Source organism: Ceratotherium simum, chromosome 22 (genome assembly GCF_057802395.1).
Source record: "Ceratotherium simum simum isolate JZ-2026a chromosome 22, ASM5780239v1, whole genome shotgun sequence".
In the NCBI taxonomy this organism is placed as follows: domain Eukaryota; kingdom Metazoa; phylum Chordata; class Mammalia; order Perissodactyla; family Rhinocerotidae; genus Ceratotherium; species Ceratotherium simum.
Window position 1 is genome coordinate 37821779 of NC_141921.1, and position 15900 is coordinate 37837678.

Consider the following 15900-nt stretch of genomic DNA (forward strand, 5'->3'; position numbering starts at 1 on the left):
ACGTCCTCCACGTGTCTCGGGAGCCATTTCCGACAGGTGGGTGGACAGACACGCGGACGGATGACAGAGAGGCGGATGGGTAGGAAGATGGAGAAAACATTTCCGTTTTGGGTGTTGGGTTTGGGTTTTGGTTTTTCCCTGCAGGCAGCTCTAGAAATCTAAGGATGGAGACTTGAGTCAGACAAGAGAAACCAGGGCCCCAGGCAGCCCCACCCGCCAATCCCAGCCCACAGCCTGGGCTCTGCTCCCACCACCTGGAACTCACCCCACCCTCCCTCAGACCCAGGGACCTCGGCCCCCTCCCCACCTCACTCTGTTGCCCATAGCAACAGCCCCAGACCCCCTCCTCCACATGGTGAAGCCCTTCAGCTTCCCTCCCTCCCAGGGTGGCACTGATGGACGCCACGGCCTCCTGCCTCCATACCCTTCCAGAGCGGGGGCCCAGCCTTTTCTTCAAAGAATATTCAGAAAAGAGGCTCCCACGAGCCCCTTCTCGAGCAGAACCTTCTCGGATGATGGAAACAATCATATCCTTGTTGTACGGTACGGTCGGCACTCACCCCGTGGGCTCTTCAAGCCACACTAGAAATGTGGCTAATGGGACCGAGGAACTGGATTTGTCATTTTATTTCATTTTAATTAATTAAAAAATGAAATAGCCACATGTGGCCATTGGTGACCTCCCTGGACAGCACAGTTCTAGGGCCTGTTCTTGTGGCAGCGCCTTCCTGGAGCCTGGCCGCCATCCTCCCCGCTGAGGTCAGTGTCACTTCTGCTTCCAGAACAATCTCTCTCTAGTGACAGCTGCTCTGTCTCGTCCCTATCACATCTCAGAAAGAAAAACCCCTCAATCCGAGTGCTGATGTAATTCTTGCCTTTTATTCCAGCATCTCCCAGAGCTCCAATATGTACAGACTTTATACACATATAATGTACACCATATATACGTATTTATATATATTCACACACCAGCCCACACGCTCTCGTACACTCACACGCATGCACTCTTCCCGGAGGGGCGTGTGGCCGCCTCGGAGCCCCGCTCGGCCCCGGGCGAGAGGCGCTGGGCTTGCCAGACAGTTGTGAGGTTTTGTGTTTTTTTGCTTTTAAAAAGAAGGCCATTTCCTCCAGAGGTGTCCTCCCTCTCCCCAAGCCCAAACCCCTCTCCCAAAACACTCTGAAATATAATTTTGTTTTAAAAAGGAAGAGGGTTTCCTCTGTTCTGCCAAGGTAGTTTACTGGAGATCCAGGCTCATCTGCGCATCCCTGTGCAGGTCTCCGGAAGGCGATTCCACCAAGTGCTCCTCGGGGGACCCTGGACGGCCGGAAGGGCCCACAGCAGGCCGAGAGCCCGGCCCGGCTGTGGCCAGGCCTGCAGCTGTGTGCCCTGGGCCGGGGGCTATAGCGTCAAAGGGACCTGCCAGATGAGGAGGGTGCTGTCCGTCTCCCCACACGGGGCTGGCCTCCCGCTGCCGCCCGGGGCACTGCCAAAGTTGCGGTAGCCCTGCCCGCCAGAGATGATGGCCACTGAGCAAATCTCCTTGCGGTGGGAGTCGCGGGCGCAGGGCCGGCTGCGCACCCAGATGTCGGGGTCGTCAGCCATCTCATAGATGGAGCCGTCCTCTTCGCTGTGTTCCAGGGCCGAGCCGTCGGTGGGCGCTGGCTCCCGCACGGAGAGCAGCGGGCCGGGGAGGTGGGCCGTGGAGCGCAGGCGGTACTGCAGAAGGATGCCCTTCTTGCGGGTCAGCTCGCGGCCCACGTGGCTCGCGGGCACGGGCGCTGGCTCGTGAGCCTGCCCATCTGGCTTGTCCTCCTCGGCCCCCGGGCCCTCGGCCTCCTCCTGGTCGCTCCGCAGGATGTCAGGGGCCAAGATGCTGGTCGCCACGGCCAGGAAAGCCACAGGCCCACAGTGACCGTTGAGGGAGACCATGCCTTTCCCTGCAGGAATGGGGCAGGGAGAAGGGGCCCAAAGGCCCAGAGCGTTAAGGGAGGCACCCACACATCGCTGTTGAGAACTTTCCGGTTTGTCTTTTGGGGTTTTTTTGGTAACTGTTAGAACCTTCCCAGCAGCCGTGGGTCTGGGGGAGGGCTCTCCTGCACTCCAGGGCTGCTTTCTGCAGACAAGTGAGGCAGGAGAGCAGGAGTGACCTTATCAACCACGGGGTGGGGAAGCTCAGTGGGGAAGCGCCTGCAGCTCCCTGCCTGAGCCACCCTCACGCCTCCGCGCCTGTCGCCTGCGCTGGAGAGCCTTTCCCGCCCACCCGACTCAGCAGCTCAGCCTTTGAAGCCCAGCTCAGGTTCCTCCACAGCACATCCTTCTTGATTCACCCACGGAGAGCTGATCACTCCTGTCTGTGCCCCCCAGTCCCCGGGACAGCCGCCATCACAGCACCTGCCACCCTGGACCACAGCTGCCCCCACCAGACTGTCAGCTCTTTGGGGGCAGGGTCTCTGCCCGATGCATCCCTGCGTCCCCAGGACCGAGCCTGGCACGAATGAGATGATCTATGTGACGAAACCAGGAAATCTCGGAATTTAGGAAGAGTCTCCTTTAGCAGACGGTTGAGCTGGGGCTGGTCTGCCCTCGGGGCTTCTCCCTCCCCCTCCACTCACCCCTGCCCTCCAGCAGCAGCTGTAGGAGGCCACTTTGTCATCACCCTCAGGGCAGAGGCAAAGAGGGGCCCAGGGCTCTGGGGTCTTCCCTGACCCCACCCTTGTTCGCCTGGGCCCCAGCGCCACAGGGCAGGGCAGAGCTTCCTCTAATCCATGCAAACACACATGCGCGTGGTCCCCATCCCCAGGATCCCTCAATTACTTCTATCTCTGGAGCCTGGACATTCTGAAGTTGCTATGGGGAGGGAGCAGAAGGGGCCCAGCAGAGCATCTGTCATTAGTCAGGTATCCTGGCCAGTCCTCAAACCATCTGGCCAATATGCACTACTGTGCCCATTTGCCAGATTAGGAAATTGAGACCCAGAGAGAAGGTGGGAGACTGTGGGGCTGGGATGATTTAATTCCACTGTGCCACTGTGCTCCCTGTGATGACAGAGGACTTTGGAGAATGGACCCCACCCCCATATCAGAAGAGAGTATAAACGTCTGGGCACAAGATTTAGGCTCCCCCGGCCATCTACACCTGACTCCTCCCAGTCCTGCCAACACCAGCTCCCAGAGGCTCACCTGTGATCTTGGGGATGCCTTCCAGCCGAGGCACAGGCAGCAGGACGATGACACCCTGGTCAGTGCCCACCCAGAGCAGACCCTGGCAGATCAGGAGGCTGGTGACACACAGGTGCTTCTGGCCTGCAGAGAGAGAGGCCAGCATGAGCAGCATACCCTCCGTGGGGAGGGCAGTGGGTCCTGGGTGCCACTCAAGGTGAGGAAATAGCACAGTCTGGGCTCCTCCTGTGAGACGAGCAGGAAGCTGGATGGGGTTGTGGTTAAGACGTGGGGCTGGGAGGCTGACCTGGCTGGGGTCTGGGCCCTGGATCCCCGAGCCAAGCGTTCCCCCCACCCAGCCTCAGTTTCCTCCTGTGTAAAGTGGGGCTGCAGTGAGGCAACACCAGAGAGCCCAGTGCTCACCACGTGAGCTCTCAACAACGCAGTGGCCCGGTTAGCTGGCACAAAGGGTAGGCCAAGGGCGGCCCGTGCCAAGGACACAACCGGCCAGCCAGGGAGTGAAGCCAGGGAGGCCTGGGTGGTGCGGGTCTGAGGGTGAGGCAGATGCAGGTGCAGATGGGATGCGTGGGGAGGGGGCCAGGGTGAGGCGGATGCAGGTGGGTGGCAGTCTGTTGCAGCCCCTGGGTTTCCAGTCTGGGCTTGGCATTTTGCCCACGCGGGCCCTTCCTCCAGTGAGCACACAGCACACCCTGCAGTCCCCGGGCCTGACAGTGACAGGGACGACCCAGCGCCAGGAACTAGCATGTTTGTGATGTCAGTCCAGATCAGTCCTCGTGTGGCTCCCCCCCGGGCGCTGTCCCTTCATTGTAGCGAGAACAGTGAGAACAGTGACGGCAGGGAGGGCTGGTCCCCTGCTCTCTGCAGGGAGGAAGCACACCGTGGACTGCAGAGCACAGTGGCCGAGAGCAGGGCTCTGGGGCCAGGAGCTGGGTTCAAACCCTGGCTCTGTCACATCCTAGCTACGTGAGCTGGGGCCAGTCCCGAAACCGCTCTGCACCATGGTCTCCTCACTTGCAAAAGGGGATGATAACATCATGCAAAAATGATGGTATTTCATATGCTCGTCCTGAGGATTAACTGAATCAACGCACGTAAATCACTTAACCAGCGCCCGGCACCTGGCGCACAGACAGGTGCCGTCTGCCGTTGTTGTTCTATTGTTAACAATTCCGGTCAGTGGGAATGGGTATGAGGGAGAGGCTAGGGATGGAGGCTGTCTTTCCAAAGACAGCCCTTTGGCTGCACTCCTGCCTTTCCAAAGGGCTGTCTCACTTCCTGCCTGAGTCCTCTGCCCCTCTGAGAGGGGCTTGTTCTCCCCTCAAAGGAAATTCAAATTCATGCCATGTATCACAGCAATAACAGTGCCACATGACATGAGAAACAATGCTCAGAGCAGCGGTTCTCGACCTGGGCGTGCAGCAGCACCACCAGGAGGGCTTACAACCGGGGTGCCGACCTCCAGAGGTGAGGCCCCAACTGCATTCTAGCACGTTCCCAGGTGACACTGATGCGGCTAGTCCAGGGACCGCACTTTGAGAAGCACTGCCCTGGCATGTCTAAAGCACTCGCAGACTTGCTCTGGTCTGATGTAAGCCTTGCAACAGCTGAGAGGTATGCAAGACACAGGTGTTATGCCCATTTTCCAGATGAGGATGCTGAGGCCCAAAGAGTTCCCCCAACTGGTGAGTGCAGGGGGAGGGGCAGAGCTCAGGCCTGCTGCCGATTCCAGCCCAGTGCTTCTATCGCCTCTCCATGATTGCACAAATTACTTCGGTTCCGTACGTGTAGGTGTACGGGCTTCCTCTGTGGAGCAAGCAGCCTCAGACATCCAAGTGGAGCTGTCAGCAGGCAGGGGACTATATGAGCCTGGTGACATGATGCAAACTCAAAAAGTCATATTCATAATGCTGATTCAATGATTCAGTTTTTCAGTGCAAACCACACTGAAAAAAAGCCAGTCTGTCACTTAACAACAGGGGTGATTTCACAAACAGGATCTGGGTGTCCACGGAGCTGGGGCTCTTCCCACACCTGCATACGTTCAGAAAGTGTAGGCTTTAAACCATGAGGACGGCGTCCGGCCCAGCGGCGGGTGCTCCCAGCCCACATGCAATCAAAGAGCGAGAGGCTCAGGCTGCGCCCTCTCCCTTGTCACCACCCGCTTCCCTTGCCGGCCCTGCTGGAGGTCTGTCGTGCCTCTACTTTCCTCTTTGCTTATTCACTGTTTGCCTTCCCAAATGTAAGCTTCAGGAGGGCAGCAGCTTAGCTGTGCGCTCAGAGTCGATTCCCCAGCTCCTGGCCGGGAACCCTGGCTCGTGGTAGACGCTCAGAGAGCATCTGTGAGTGAACGAGTGAATGAAGGAAGGAATGAAAGTAGAGAAATGAAAAAGGACACAGGTGTTGCTGTCACTTACTAGCTGCGTGAATGACGAGTCATTTTCTTTCTCTCATCAGTCAATAGGTTAATCAGTCATTAACCTACCTTGCTCAATTTTATGATTATTAGAATTACACATATGTGCACAGTCATGCGTTGCTTAACGACGGGGATACATTCTGAGAAATGCATCGTCAGGCGACCTCGTCGTTGTGTGAACATGATAGAGTGTACTTACACAAACCTAGATGGCACAGCTTGCTACACACCTAGGCTACACGCCACTAATCTTACGCGACCACCGTCCTCTATGCGGTCCATCATTGACCAAATCGTCATTATGCAGCACATGACTGTATGTATGTTATATACACACAGTATACATATAGGAGTATATATAATATATATACAAAGTTGAGCACAGCTCTTAGCCCATAGTATACAGTCAATAAACGGAGGCTATTAGGGTAATGTTTGTAATTATTATTAGACTCTAATGTTTTAAGATCAGCTCCATCAGAGCCATAAACCCACAAAACTAATAAAGCCAAGAAAGGGAACAGTGACAATTTTTCATCTCCCGGACCTCACCTTCTTTTCCAGGGCCCTGGGGCCTTGAGGCCAGCAAGAGATCATTTCCCAATGCCCCCACATCCTCTCGGCCCCTACTGGACAGCCAAACACCGCAAATGAAAGGCAGGCAGCGAGAAACCGAGAGACGCCGGAGTTGAGAAATGACTTCATCTGCAGACCTCATTCTGGGGCCCTTCCTCCTCCCCCTCTGCCTCGAGGAAAAGAGCAGGCACTTCACAAACAGTCCAAAGGAAAGAAAAAAATTCTAATGGTGGATAAATATTTTATCACCGAGACTTAATGCAGCCGTGTTCAACTCACCCCAGCCATCTCTCTGGAGATATACAACTTGAAAAAGCCCAGACCGTCCGAGAACATTTTATTAATGACCTGTCTAGTTAAGAGGAGGAGGGATTTTAGGTTCAAAAAATGCATTAATGCCAGTCGGGTACACAAGTGGAAGAAAGGGGTCGGGGGAAGGAAGCATGATAAATTTTAACACGCCCTTAAAAAAATCCACACTTAGAGGAGGAACAAATTTATCACTAATTATGCAATTATTTCATTTGGTGGTGTGGGGGAAGAAAAAATACTCAAAAGCCTTTTAACAATATATCTAATAAAGAATTTAAGAATCCTGCTCTGTTCTTCCCCCCGGGCACAATGAGGGGCAGATTTGAAGCCGCCCTCCACCAGGGCTGGCTCCACCCGGCTCCTCTTGGGTTTGGGGGTCCTGGCCTGGCAGGGCCCCAGGCTCCCCAGTGTTGCTGATGAGGAACCATCAGGCCTGGGGGAAGGAGGCCCAGGGCAGTAACTCCTGGGGACCTGTGAGAAGCCCTGCGCCCAGGAACCTCAGCCCCCACCCAGACGTCCCCAGGGCCCAGCCCCAGGGAGGTCTGGCAGCGGAGAGGTGACGTCTGTCTGCTCAGGTGTAGCTGATGCGGTGGGAAGGGCACTGATGGGAGGGTGCGGGCTGAGCAAGGAGGCCCGAAGGAGATGCATGGCGGACAGGGGCTAGTGCGATGAGGGGCAGGGACGGCCAAGACGACGGTGATGCAGATGAAGGTTACCGCACCATCAGGCACCGAGACTCACTTGAGCCAGGGACTGTGGGGCGCTGTCCCTGCACCGTCTCGGATAAGGCCACACCTCCCTGAGAGGCAGGGACTGAGGATCCGAGAGCTTCCCCACTCGCTCCCAGTCACAGAGCTGGAAGGCGGCAGAGCCAGGATTCCAGCTGGGCCTGTCTGACTCCAGGCTCTGGTCTGCCCTAGGCAGCACGGCCAAGCCCTCACTCAAATCTCAGCCCATTGTATGGAAGCGGAAACTGAGCTCGGGAAGGGGAAGCTGCCCAGTAAGTTTGTGAGAGCTGCGATTGGAGTGCTGGCTCTGGGCTCCCCGGCAGTATGACCTTAGGCCACTCATTTAACCTCTTGGGCCTCAGTTTACCTGGCTCTGAAATAATCTTAATGATAACGAATGCCCTTCCTTCTGTAAAGGCTAACTGCAAAGAATAAGTCAGTCAACGGACGTGAAAATGCATTTTAAACACACACAGTACAGTCAGTCGTGCCGCTGGGAGCGGCTGTTTTTCTCCTGCAGTCGGGCTGTCCACAAATCCTGCCTCTGGCCGCGGGATACACTTGTTTCTCCCTCTCACCCTCCTCCTCCCCCACAGGTGAGACTGAGAAGATTAAAAAGGCCCATCAGATTATCCTCTTTGCTGTTGTTCCACTAACTTGAAAAAATTTAGCTATCAGCATAAATGTGGGAATATTTTTGTGATACAGAGAAGTTTTTATTGCAGTTAAAATGGATTTACCTTGTATGATGGCGAAATACCATGTAATACATTGAAACAAAGAAAGAGAGCAAGAGAAAGAAAGAAAGAGAAGGAAAGAGAGAGAAAAGTCCCATGCCCCAGGTCCTACCAGGCCCCACCCCACACGCTAGGGAGCATGTTAGGGAGGCATTTATTCTCCTGGTGCACCTACCATGCCCCAGGCCCAGGCAAGGCATCCTCCCGTGCCTGATGGCATTAACCCCGAGCCAGGAACTACCTCCCATCCATAGAGGGACCAGAGGCTCCAGGAGGCCAAGAGACCTGCCCAAAACCCCATGGTGGCCAAGTCAGGACTCCGGCCACCTCTGAAGCCGTCTCCTCCTCCCCCATTACCCACTCTGACACTCTGAAAGAAGTCCAACCTAATGTGACTCCGGGTCCTGCCTCTGGGCCACCACCAGCCACTTTGCCAAACAAACCTCAGTTTCTGCACCTGGACAATGGGGACAATGAGACCCTGTACGTAAAGCACTGGGGCCCCAGCTCCCTGCAGCGCTCGTGGCAGGATGGCAGCTAGTACACACTATCACTCTTGTCGCTGATCTTGCTGTTAGTGCCCACCAGCCCCACGGCCACCAGCCCAGACTCAAGGACGGTCGTGACTGGCCAGGAGGAAGCAGGAGCAGGGGTGATCTCTGGCGCCCTACCTGGAGTTGGGGACCAGGCCTCTGGGGTAAGACAGAGGCCCCCAAGGCCCCTGAAGGGCTGGCTAACATGCCTGCCCTTGGCTCTGCCTCATGAGACATGGAGATCAGTCCCCGGCTCAGCATACGGCCGCTTCCAGCCTCCGCCATCGCCCATCTGCCGAGTTCTCGTAACAGTCAGCTCCAGGCCCCAGCCTGCCAGGCTGGCTCTGTGTCCCTGAACCCGGGCCCTTCGGCTCTCCCAGCCGCGGAACCCAGCCCAGCCTGTGGTGCTTGGACGGGATGGGGCCCCTGCGTCCTCCAGGCCAGCGTGTCTGCCTGGTGGAGGCTGGGCCGAGCCGGGAGGCAAGCTGACACCTGCGGGCGCTGTGGGCTGCTCTGAAGCCAGCAGGGGCTCGGACAGGCCCTGAGCAGGTGTCCGCCCTGGCGCCCGCCCGCACAGCCCGCAGGGGTCTAGGCAGCATCTTGGGCAGCGGATGGTGAGGGAGTTTCCGGGAGCCAATTCCACGGAGGGCTCGGGCGGGGGCAGGGTGTTAGGCGAGCTCTGATCTCAGTCCTTCACCGTCATTCCTCTCCACCTCACGTCCCAAACAGCTTTACAGGAGGAAACATGGCCCCCGAGGGGATGCCGTCCAAGCCCTTCGACCTCCCCCTGCCTCCAATCCCTGACGGGTAAACTAAGAGGGACAGTCGCCTTTCTTTAAAAAACCTCTAAGGAAAGAGACCCTTGGTTGGCCTTCTGTCTTTCCCGTCACCTTATTCTGAGGTGATCTGAGGCAGAATCGGGCTTTTGGTCCTGAGGAGTGGCAGGTGTAGACAGACGGGCCTGGGTTCCGCAGCTGCCTGACTTGGGAGAGTCCGCTGAGGTTGGAGCCTCACCTCTTGCCACCCCCAGGCTGCGGTGACACAGTGGGAGGGAGCACGCGATGACAGCACGAGGGGCTTTAGAAGGACGGGCCTGGGTTCACATCCTGACCCCACTCCCTCCCCTCTCAGAGGCCCAGTTGTCAAGGCTGACCAAAGGCTGCCTCGAGGGTGAGCAGGGTGAGCGAGATGGGCTGGCCAGGACGCACCCCTGCCCAGTGTGGAAGGTGCTGCAGGAATGTCAGCTCCTCCCTCCACAGACCCGGGACAGCAGGACACGATGCTCCAGCAGCAGCCTCACCTGGCAGCAGGAAGGTGGTCCTGGTGGCGATGTTGATCTCCTGCAGATGCTCCAGTGTCTCGGTGTGGAAGAGGCGGATGGAGGAGCCGGAGGAGAAGGCCATCCAGACGCCGCTGCCTGCCTTCACCATGTGCGTCACGCTCACGGCCTCGTCCTGGTGCGCCTCGAAGCTTTGCTGCGGCACAGAGGGACAGGCGTTGGTGCTGGGCCAGGGCCTGCCAGCCGAGCCTCTGGGGGCCAAGCTAACCCAGCCTGTGCCTGACCCAGCGTCAGGAAGCCTCAGAACCCGGCAGTGGTGTGTTGGTAAATGTCTAACAGCTGGGGGGGGTGGGGGGGGTCCTGGTTTGTCATGTCTGCTAATTCCCTTGGAGTAAACATTTCTAACATGGCCAATCTAAAGTGACCCTCAGTATAACACGGACCGAGGAGCAGGGGAAGATTTCCACACACTGTGCTCTTAGGAGTCGACAAGACCAGGCTCTGGCAGCCACTGTGACACGAGGGAAAGACACAGCCGAAAGGCAATGGACGAGGAAGTGTCAGCTCACACAGATCATCTAAAGTCACAAAGGCACCAAGAGAACCATCAGGGAAGGGAGGTGGGTCGTGTGAGCTAAATCCTCATCTTTCACAGCGGGAGGCAACACATAATGTCCAAAAATTGATAAGTCAAGAAACAGCAGAGCAGACAAGTCAGAGTCACAAGGAAAGTGCCAGGTGGACGAAAAACAGAACAGGGAAAGCATTCTCTCCCAGGAAGCAGGACTGGGAGGGGGAGTGGTAAGGGCCTTTGAGGATAAACCATTCCACGCTATTTGATTTTTTTTTTACAGGTGTATATATAATTTTGATCTTTAAAGAAAAAACAAATCCTTTTTAAAGAGAGGAGACAAATGGTCAAGGCTTCCTGTCCACTGCAGGAGAAAGTGCCAGCTCCTCAACTGGGCATTCCAGGCCCCAGCTCTGCCCCAACTCCTGCCTTCCCTGGCAGGCTCCCTCTACTCCCGGCCAACCAAAGCCTGGGCCTGGACGATGCTAAGGATGCACCACGCTGCCCCACCTCCACCCTCACGATGACCGGTCTGCACCGTGCATCACCCACTGCCCTCCTGCGAACAGCGTTTCAACATCTGAAGACTCCCCTTCAGGGTGACGGCCCTCTTCCACGAAGCCTGCCCCGGCCGCCCTTGCCCCGGCCCCTTCCTCCCGCGTGCCATATTCTGCCTTCTAGTCCGGAGACACCTACACCACAGTGGCTCTATTCAGCTGCCTCCCACACTGGACGGTGACCTCCAAGGACAGACGCTGAGCATTAGGCCCTTCAATATCCCCCTGCTCAGCACAGGGCCCAGCGCACAGCAAATTCACTCAGAGAATGAATGGATGGACACCTGAATTCCATCTGCAACATTCAGTTGTTACTCAACGTAGACAGCCCAGCACACCAGACTAGAAACAACCTAAATGCCCAGCCACTGGGGACAGTGAGGTAACTCTGCCATATCCACTCGGTGGACTGTCCTACGTCCACTCAAAATCCTGTTTACAGAGATGGTGTGATGAATGAAGAAAAACATGAATGCTATAGTTGCAAGCGCAAAAACAAAAAAAAAGGCCACATCCAAAACTGGGGGAGGAGGAGGGGCAGGGGAGGAGAAACCTGCACACTGAGGATTACTCCAGGGGCAGGACCCACTGATTTTCCCCCTTTCCAGTTTTCTGGGGTTTTTTTTTTCACTTTTTCTATAAAGAGCATGTCTGGAGTGGAAGATGTTGGACAAAATATGTATCTGGACTCAGACCTGCTAGTAAATCTCATTTCCTCAATAACTTCAGAGGTCCACGCCTCAGTTTCCCCATTTGTCGTGAGGGTTATAGGGACCTGGCTGAGGGAGAGCTCGGCACAGGCCCGGTTCCTAACATGGCCTCATTCATTCAACAGATGTTCCTGAGCTCCCACTCCGTCAGGCTTGGGTCTAGGTGCTGGGAGCATACTGATGAAGGTGATAACCAAGGGGTCCGCTCTCATGGATCATCCGCTCCAGTGAGAGACTATTAAAAAAATAAACAGATGAAGATGACTCCAAATAGTGATAATCGCTGCATGAAAAAAATACTGGGAGCCATTAAGATTGGGGGGCCAGGGAAGGTGTCTCTAGGAGGGAGCATTTAGTCAGAGACATAAAAAATGTGAAGCAATCAGTCCTGGAGGAGGGGGTGGGGGAAGGGGAGAGCATTCCAGGCAAAGGGCATGGCAAGTGCAAAGGCCCTGGAGCAGGAATGAACTTGCCGTGTTTGAGAACCAGAAAGGTGGTCAGTGTGGGGGAGCACGGTGGTGAGATAGAGGTGGGAGAGGTGGGCAGGGGCTGCGTCATGCCAGGCGGCCTGAAGTCCACGGTGAGGAGCTTAGATTGTATTCAGGTGCTGGAGGGGGCTGAGCCAGCAAGTGACATGATCAGGTTTACCTTTGAAAGTTCAGTTCCACATCCGTGCAGCAGGAGGCTGGAATTCTGGGCCTCGCTCGAGCTTAGCGAGTGAGAAGCCACAGTAACACATTTCGGTTTCTTTTGCCACAAAGTCGCTGCAACCCGGACCTCAGCCTCTACTCACCAGGAGGTTCCCCCGAGATAAAGAAGCTGGGCGTCTCCCTGGGGAGCCAAGCCAGTGAACTCGGTGCTCATTCCCGATCAGAAAGACAAGACTGTGAGATAGCCAACGAAACCGCTTTTTCTGAGCCAGTCCCTGACGCTGAGCCCTGCGGCCGAGAGCGGGGTGGCCCAATGGGCTGAAGGGAACAGGAAAGGGTCCCAGAGGAGGGGCCGGGAGAGGCAGAGCGATACCCTCTTCTCCACACGCACCAGGCTGCCCTCAGGAGGCAGGGTTCCACTGTGCAGCTCGACCCTGACTGGGGGACCCCGACAGCGGAAGCTGCAGCTCCCTCTCAGACAGAAGCTCACCAAGGGCTGGGAAACGTCGTCTCCATCAAAGTGGGGGCTCCCCAGGGGCAAGGAGGGCATCTCATATCAGGCCGGGCACGCTCGGAGGGCAGGGAGCTATTTCCTCCCTCGGATTGGGGGCTCAGACTAGGGCCTCCTGGGGGGGGTCACTCTTCCTTTTTCCTCAGCACCCCTCTTCCACCCCAGTGAAGTCCCAGGTGCTGGAGGCTCAGCCAGCGAGCCTCTGGGATTTGCGGGGAGGCCCAGCTCCCCCACGGCCTCCGCAAAGCTGGGTGCAGTCCATGCAGTGCGCAGGGAAGGGCAGAATTTCCATCTCTCTGGCCTTTTCCCCCCAAATCTGCTGCCCACAGCCTGGCAGCACTGGCTTTCAGTTCTCTTTTCTTGAAAGGAGCACTCCTTCAAGGAAACCCAAGGGAGGGTGGTATCTTCCTGAACCAGCCTGCACTTGAGACAACTACCCCGAAAGCCCAGACCCAGGCAGAACTCCTGGTTCAAACAAGACACCTCCTGTTGGAGGGAGGGGGGCCTCGCTGGGAAAGGCCAGCTGAGGAACCACCCACTCCGGTCACAGATGAGACACTGAAGCCGGATCCCGCTTCCCACAGTGCCCGCCGTCAATGAGCAGATGGATGAACGGATGGGGCAGCAGGATGGAAGCCAGCACCCAACCTGCTTTGTCTGCAGACTTCTCCCAAAAACAGCATGCACACAAAGGCACACACACACGCACCCACAAGAAGGCACATGTGTGCTCACACGCGTGCAGCGAGACTGCTCCCTGGCTCCCATGGGAAAGTCAGAAGCACTTCCTGCCTCCGAAAAAGCCAACCACACTGAAACCGAGAGGCCTGGGACCATGGAAAGCTGCACCAGAATGTGCAGCCAGTCAGCCCTGCGTGCTGCCGTTAGAATCTAATTAAACGAGAAGTCAGCAGCAGAAATCCAGGCTCATTTCTCCAGAGGCACAGCAAGTCTGTCTCCAGGCCCGAAGGGCTTTGCACAAGGCCTGTGCAAACCTGCCAAGCCCAAGGGTACGGCGGGTGGGGAACGGCAGGAAGAGAGATGAACAACGGCAGCTCCAGCCCCAGCCCCGAGCCCTCACTCCTCGGTTATCTTAGGACCCCTCCCCATACCAAGAGCTCGATTGTGGGAGCCGGGTCCTGGGGGTCCTGGCTGGGCCTCCTGGGCACACCGGCAACAGTGGGTGGCATACTGGCAGCACGGGTACCAGCGGGGTGGAGGACTGAGGGAGCTGAGAAGCTATGGAAGATATTTGGGGACAAATAGGAAAATGTGCACACGGACACTGTATTGATGCCAAGTGCCCCAGCATGGTAATGCTCTGAAATCATGCAGGAGAGCCGTGCTGACGTATTTAGGGGTGAGGGGAAATGATGTCCACAACTGACTTTCAAATGTTTACCCATGTGTATGTATAATATGGGGGAAGAATTATGGCCAAATGTTAACAGTTGATTAACCAGGTAAAGAATATATGTGTGTTCATTGTAGGGCCGGCCTCGTGGCTTAGCAGTTAAGTGCGCGCACTCCGCTGCTGGCGGCCTGGGTTCGGATCCCGGGCGCACACGGACGCACCGCTTCTCCGGCCATGCTGAGGCCGCGTCCCACATACAGCAACTAGAAGGATATGCAGCTATGACATACAACTATCTACTGGGGCTTTGGGGGAAAAAATACATAAAATTATAAAAAAAAAAAAAAAAGAATATATGTGTGTTCATTGTACTATCTTTCAGCTTTCCTGTAGTTGGAAATTTTTTTAAATAAAAAGTTGGAGGGAAACAGCAAAGTTATTTAAAAAGAAAAATGCTGGCAGCCGGAGGGGAGAGCCTGGTCTGACCTGGCTCCCAGCCCGTCTCTGGCCAGGTAACCAGGTCTCCTCTCGCATCGGTCAGCGGGGAGAGAAGGAGAGCCTGTCTGATGGCTGGTTCGAGGGACAGTGCCACACACCGGGAGAGCCCCGTGCACGCGGGCTGCCGTTGGGAGCTGGTCGGGGAGCTGCGCCTGCCCATGGCACTCCATCCCCTCCGCCCTCTCCCTGCAGCCTCATGGCAGCCCGCTGCAGGCGTCTGCACAGAGGGTTTCAGGTGAGTGATACGGCCCCAAATAGTGCTGACACAGCCCAGCCTCCAGCCCTGTAATATTTATGTGCCTCCAGGTGACGCGTCTGTGCCTGGTTCTATAAATTCCCAGGGTGAGCCTCTCGGCACTCCAAGTCATTAGAGCTGAGTTGCCGCCAAGGAGCCAGGAGGGAGCGCTGGGGCTTTCGGGGGCTGGGAGCTTCGAAGAAGCGGCACAGGCTGGCAGAGCCACTGCTTGCTGGGCACCTACTGTGTGCCAGGCCTTTCCCCCGGGCAATATGTCACCCTCACGGAGACCTTTATGAAACAGAGGGACAAGCCCAGGTGACCCCGCTGGGCAGGGGCAGAGCTGGGGTGTGGGCCTGAGCTGTGGGCCCCAAGCTCAGCGCTCTCCCCGAGCACTCTCATGCAGAGTACCCCAGCAGGTGTGGGCATGAAGGGGCTCTTGCCCCCCCTCCCTGCTCCGTCACCACAAGCAGCTCGCCCTGGGAGGCACGGTCATGGGCCCAGAGAGGACCCACTCGCAGCCCCTCGCCAACTCTGCCTCTGTTTACGCCCCAGCAACCTGGGGTGATGGCACCACCATTCCATCCTCAGCTAACAGTCAGGACACCGAAGCTTCGAGAAATCAGGGGTGTGGAGTCACTCTGCCATCCAGGGGACAGGTGGTGGATTGAGAGCTGGAGGTCAGGCTCTAGGCTGCTGCACTGGGCAGGCTGAGAGGCATCTTTTAAAGGCAATTAGCACAACAACTCCCTTCCCTTTCTTATCTATCTCCTTCTTATCGACAGCTCTCAGCTGAGGAAACAAACTGAACGGCTGAATGACAGTCAGCGCTTGGGAAACGGCAGAAAGCCAGGATTCCACCTTAGGGTGACCCACGCGTCCTGGTCGGCCCAGGGAGGCCCCAGCTGCAGCACTGAAAGTGAGTTGTAGCTCCTCATCCTGGTCAAGCCGGGGCGGCTGGTCACCCTCACGGGACTCCACAGCCCACAGGTGACCCCCAAGCCGTCGACAGACACCCTCGTGTGGGCTCCGTCCCGTGCTTCACCCTCTGGA

General features: G+C 56.6%; 1 protein-coding gene across 15 annotated transcripts in view; it reads right to left on the reverse strand.

The window, feature by feature from the left end:
• Positions 1-825: 825 nt before the first annotated feature.
• Positions 826-15900, reverse strand: part of ARHGEF10L (Rho guanine nucleotide exchange factor 10 like) — a 138783-nt gene continuing 123708 nt past the window's right edge. For all 15 annotated transcript variants that reach the window (XM_087446708.1, XM_087446712.1, XM_087446707.1 and 12 more), the window contains 3 exons: positions 9783-9957; positions 3181-3303; positions 826-1938 (listed from right to left, as the gene is read on the reverse strand). In XM_087446708.1, coding sequence (XP_087302834.1) covers positions 1400-1938; positions 3181-3303; positions 9783-9957 — 837 coding nt within the window. In that variant the 3' untranslated portion in view covers positions 826-1399. The remainder of the gene's footprint in view (positions 1939-3180; positions 3304-9782; positions 9958-15900) is intronic.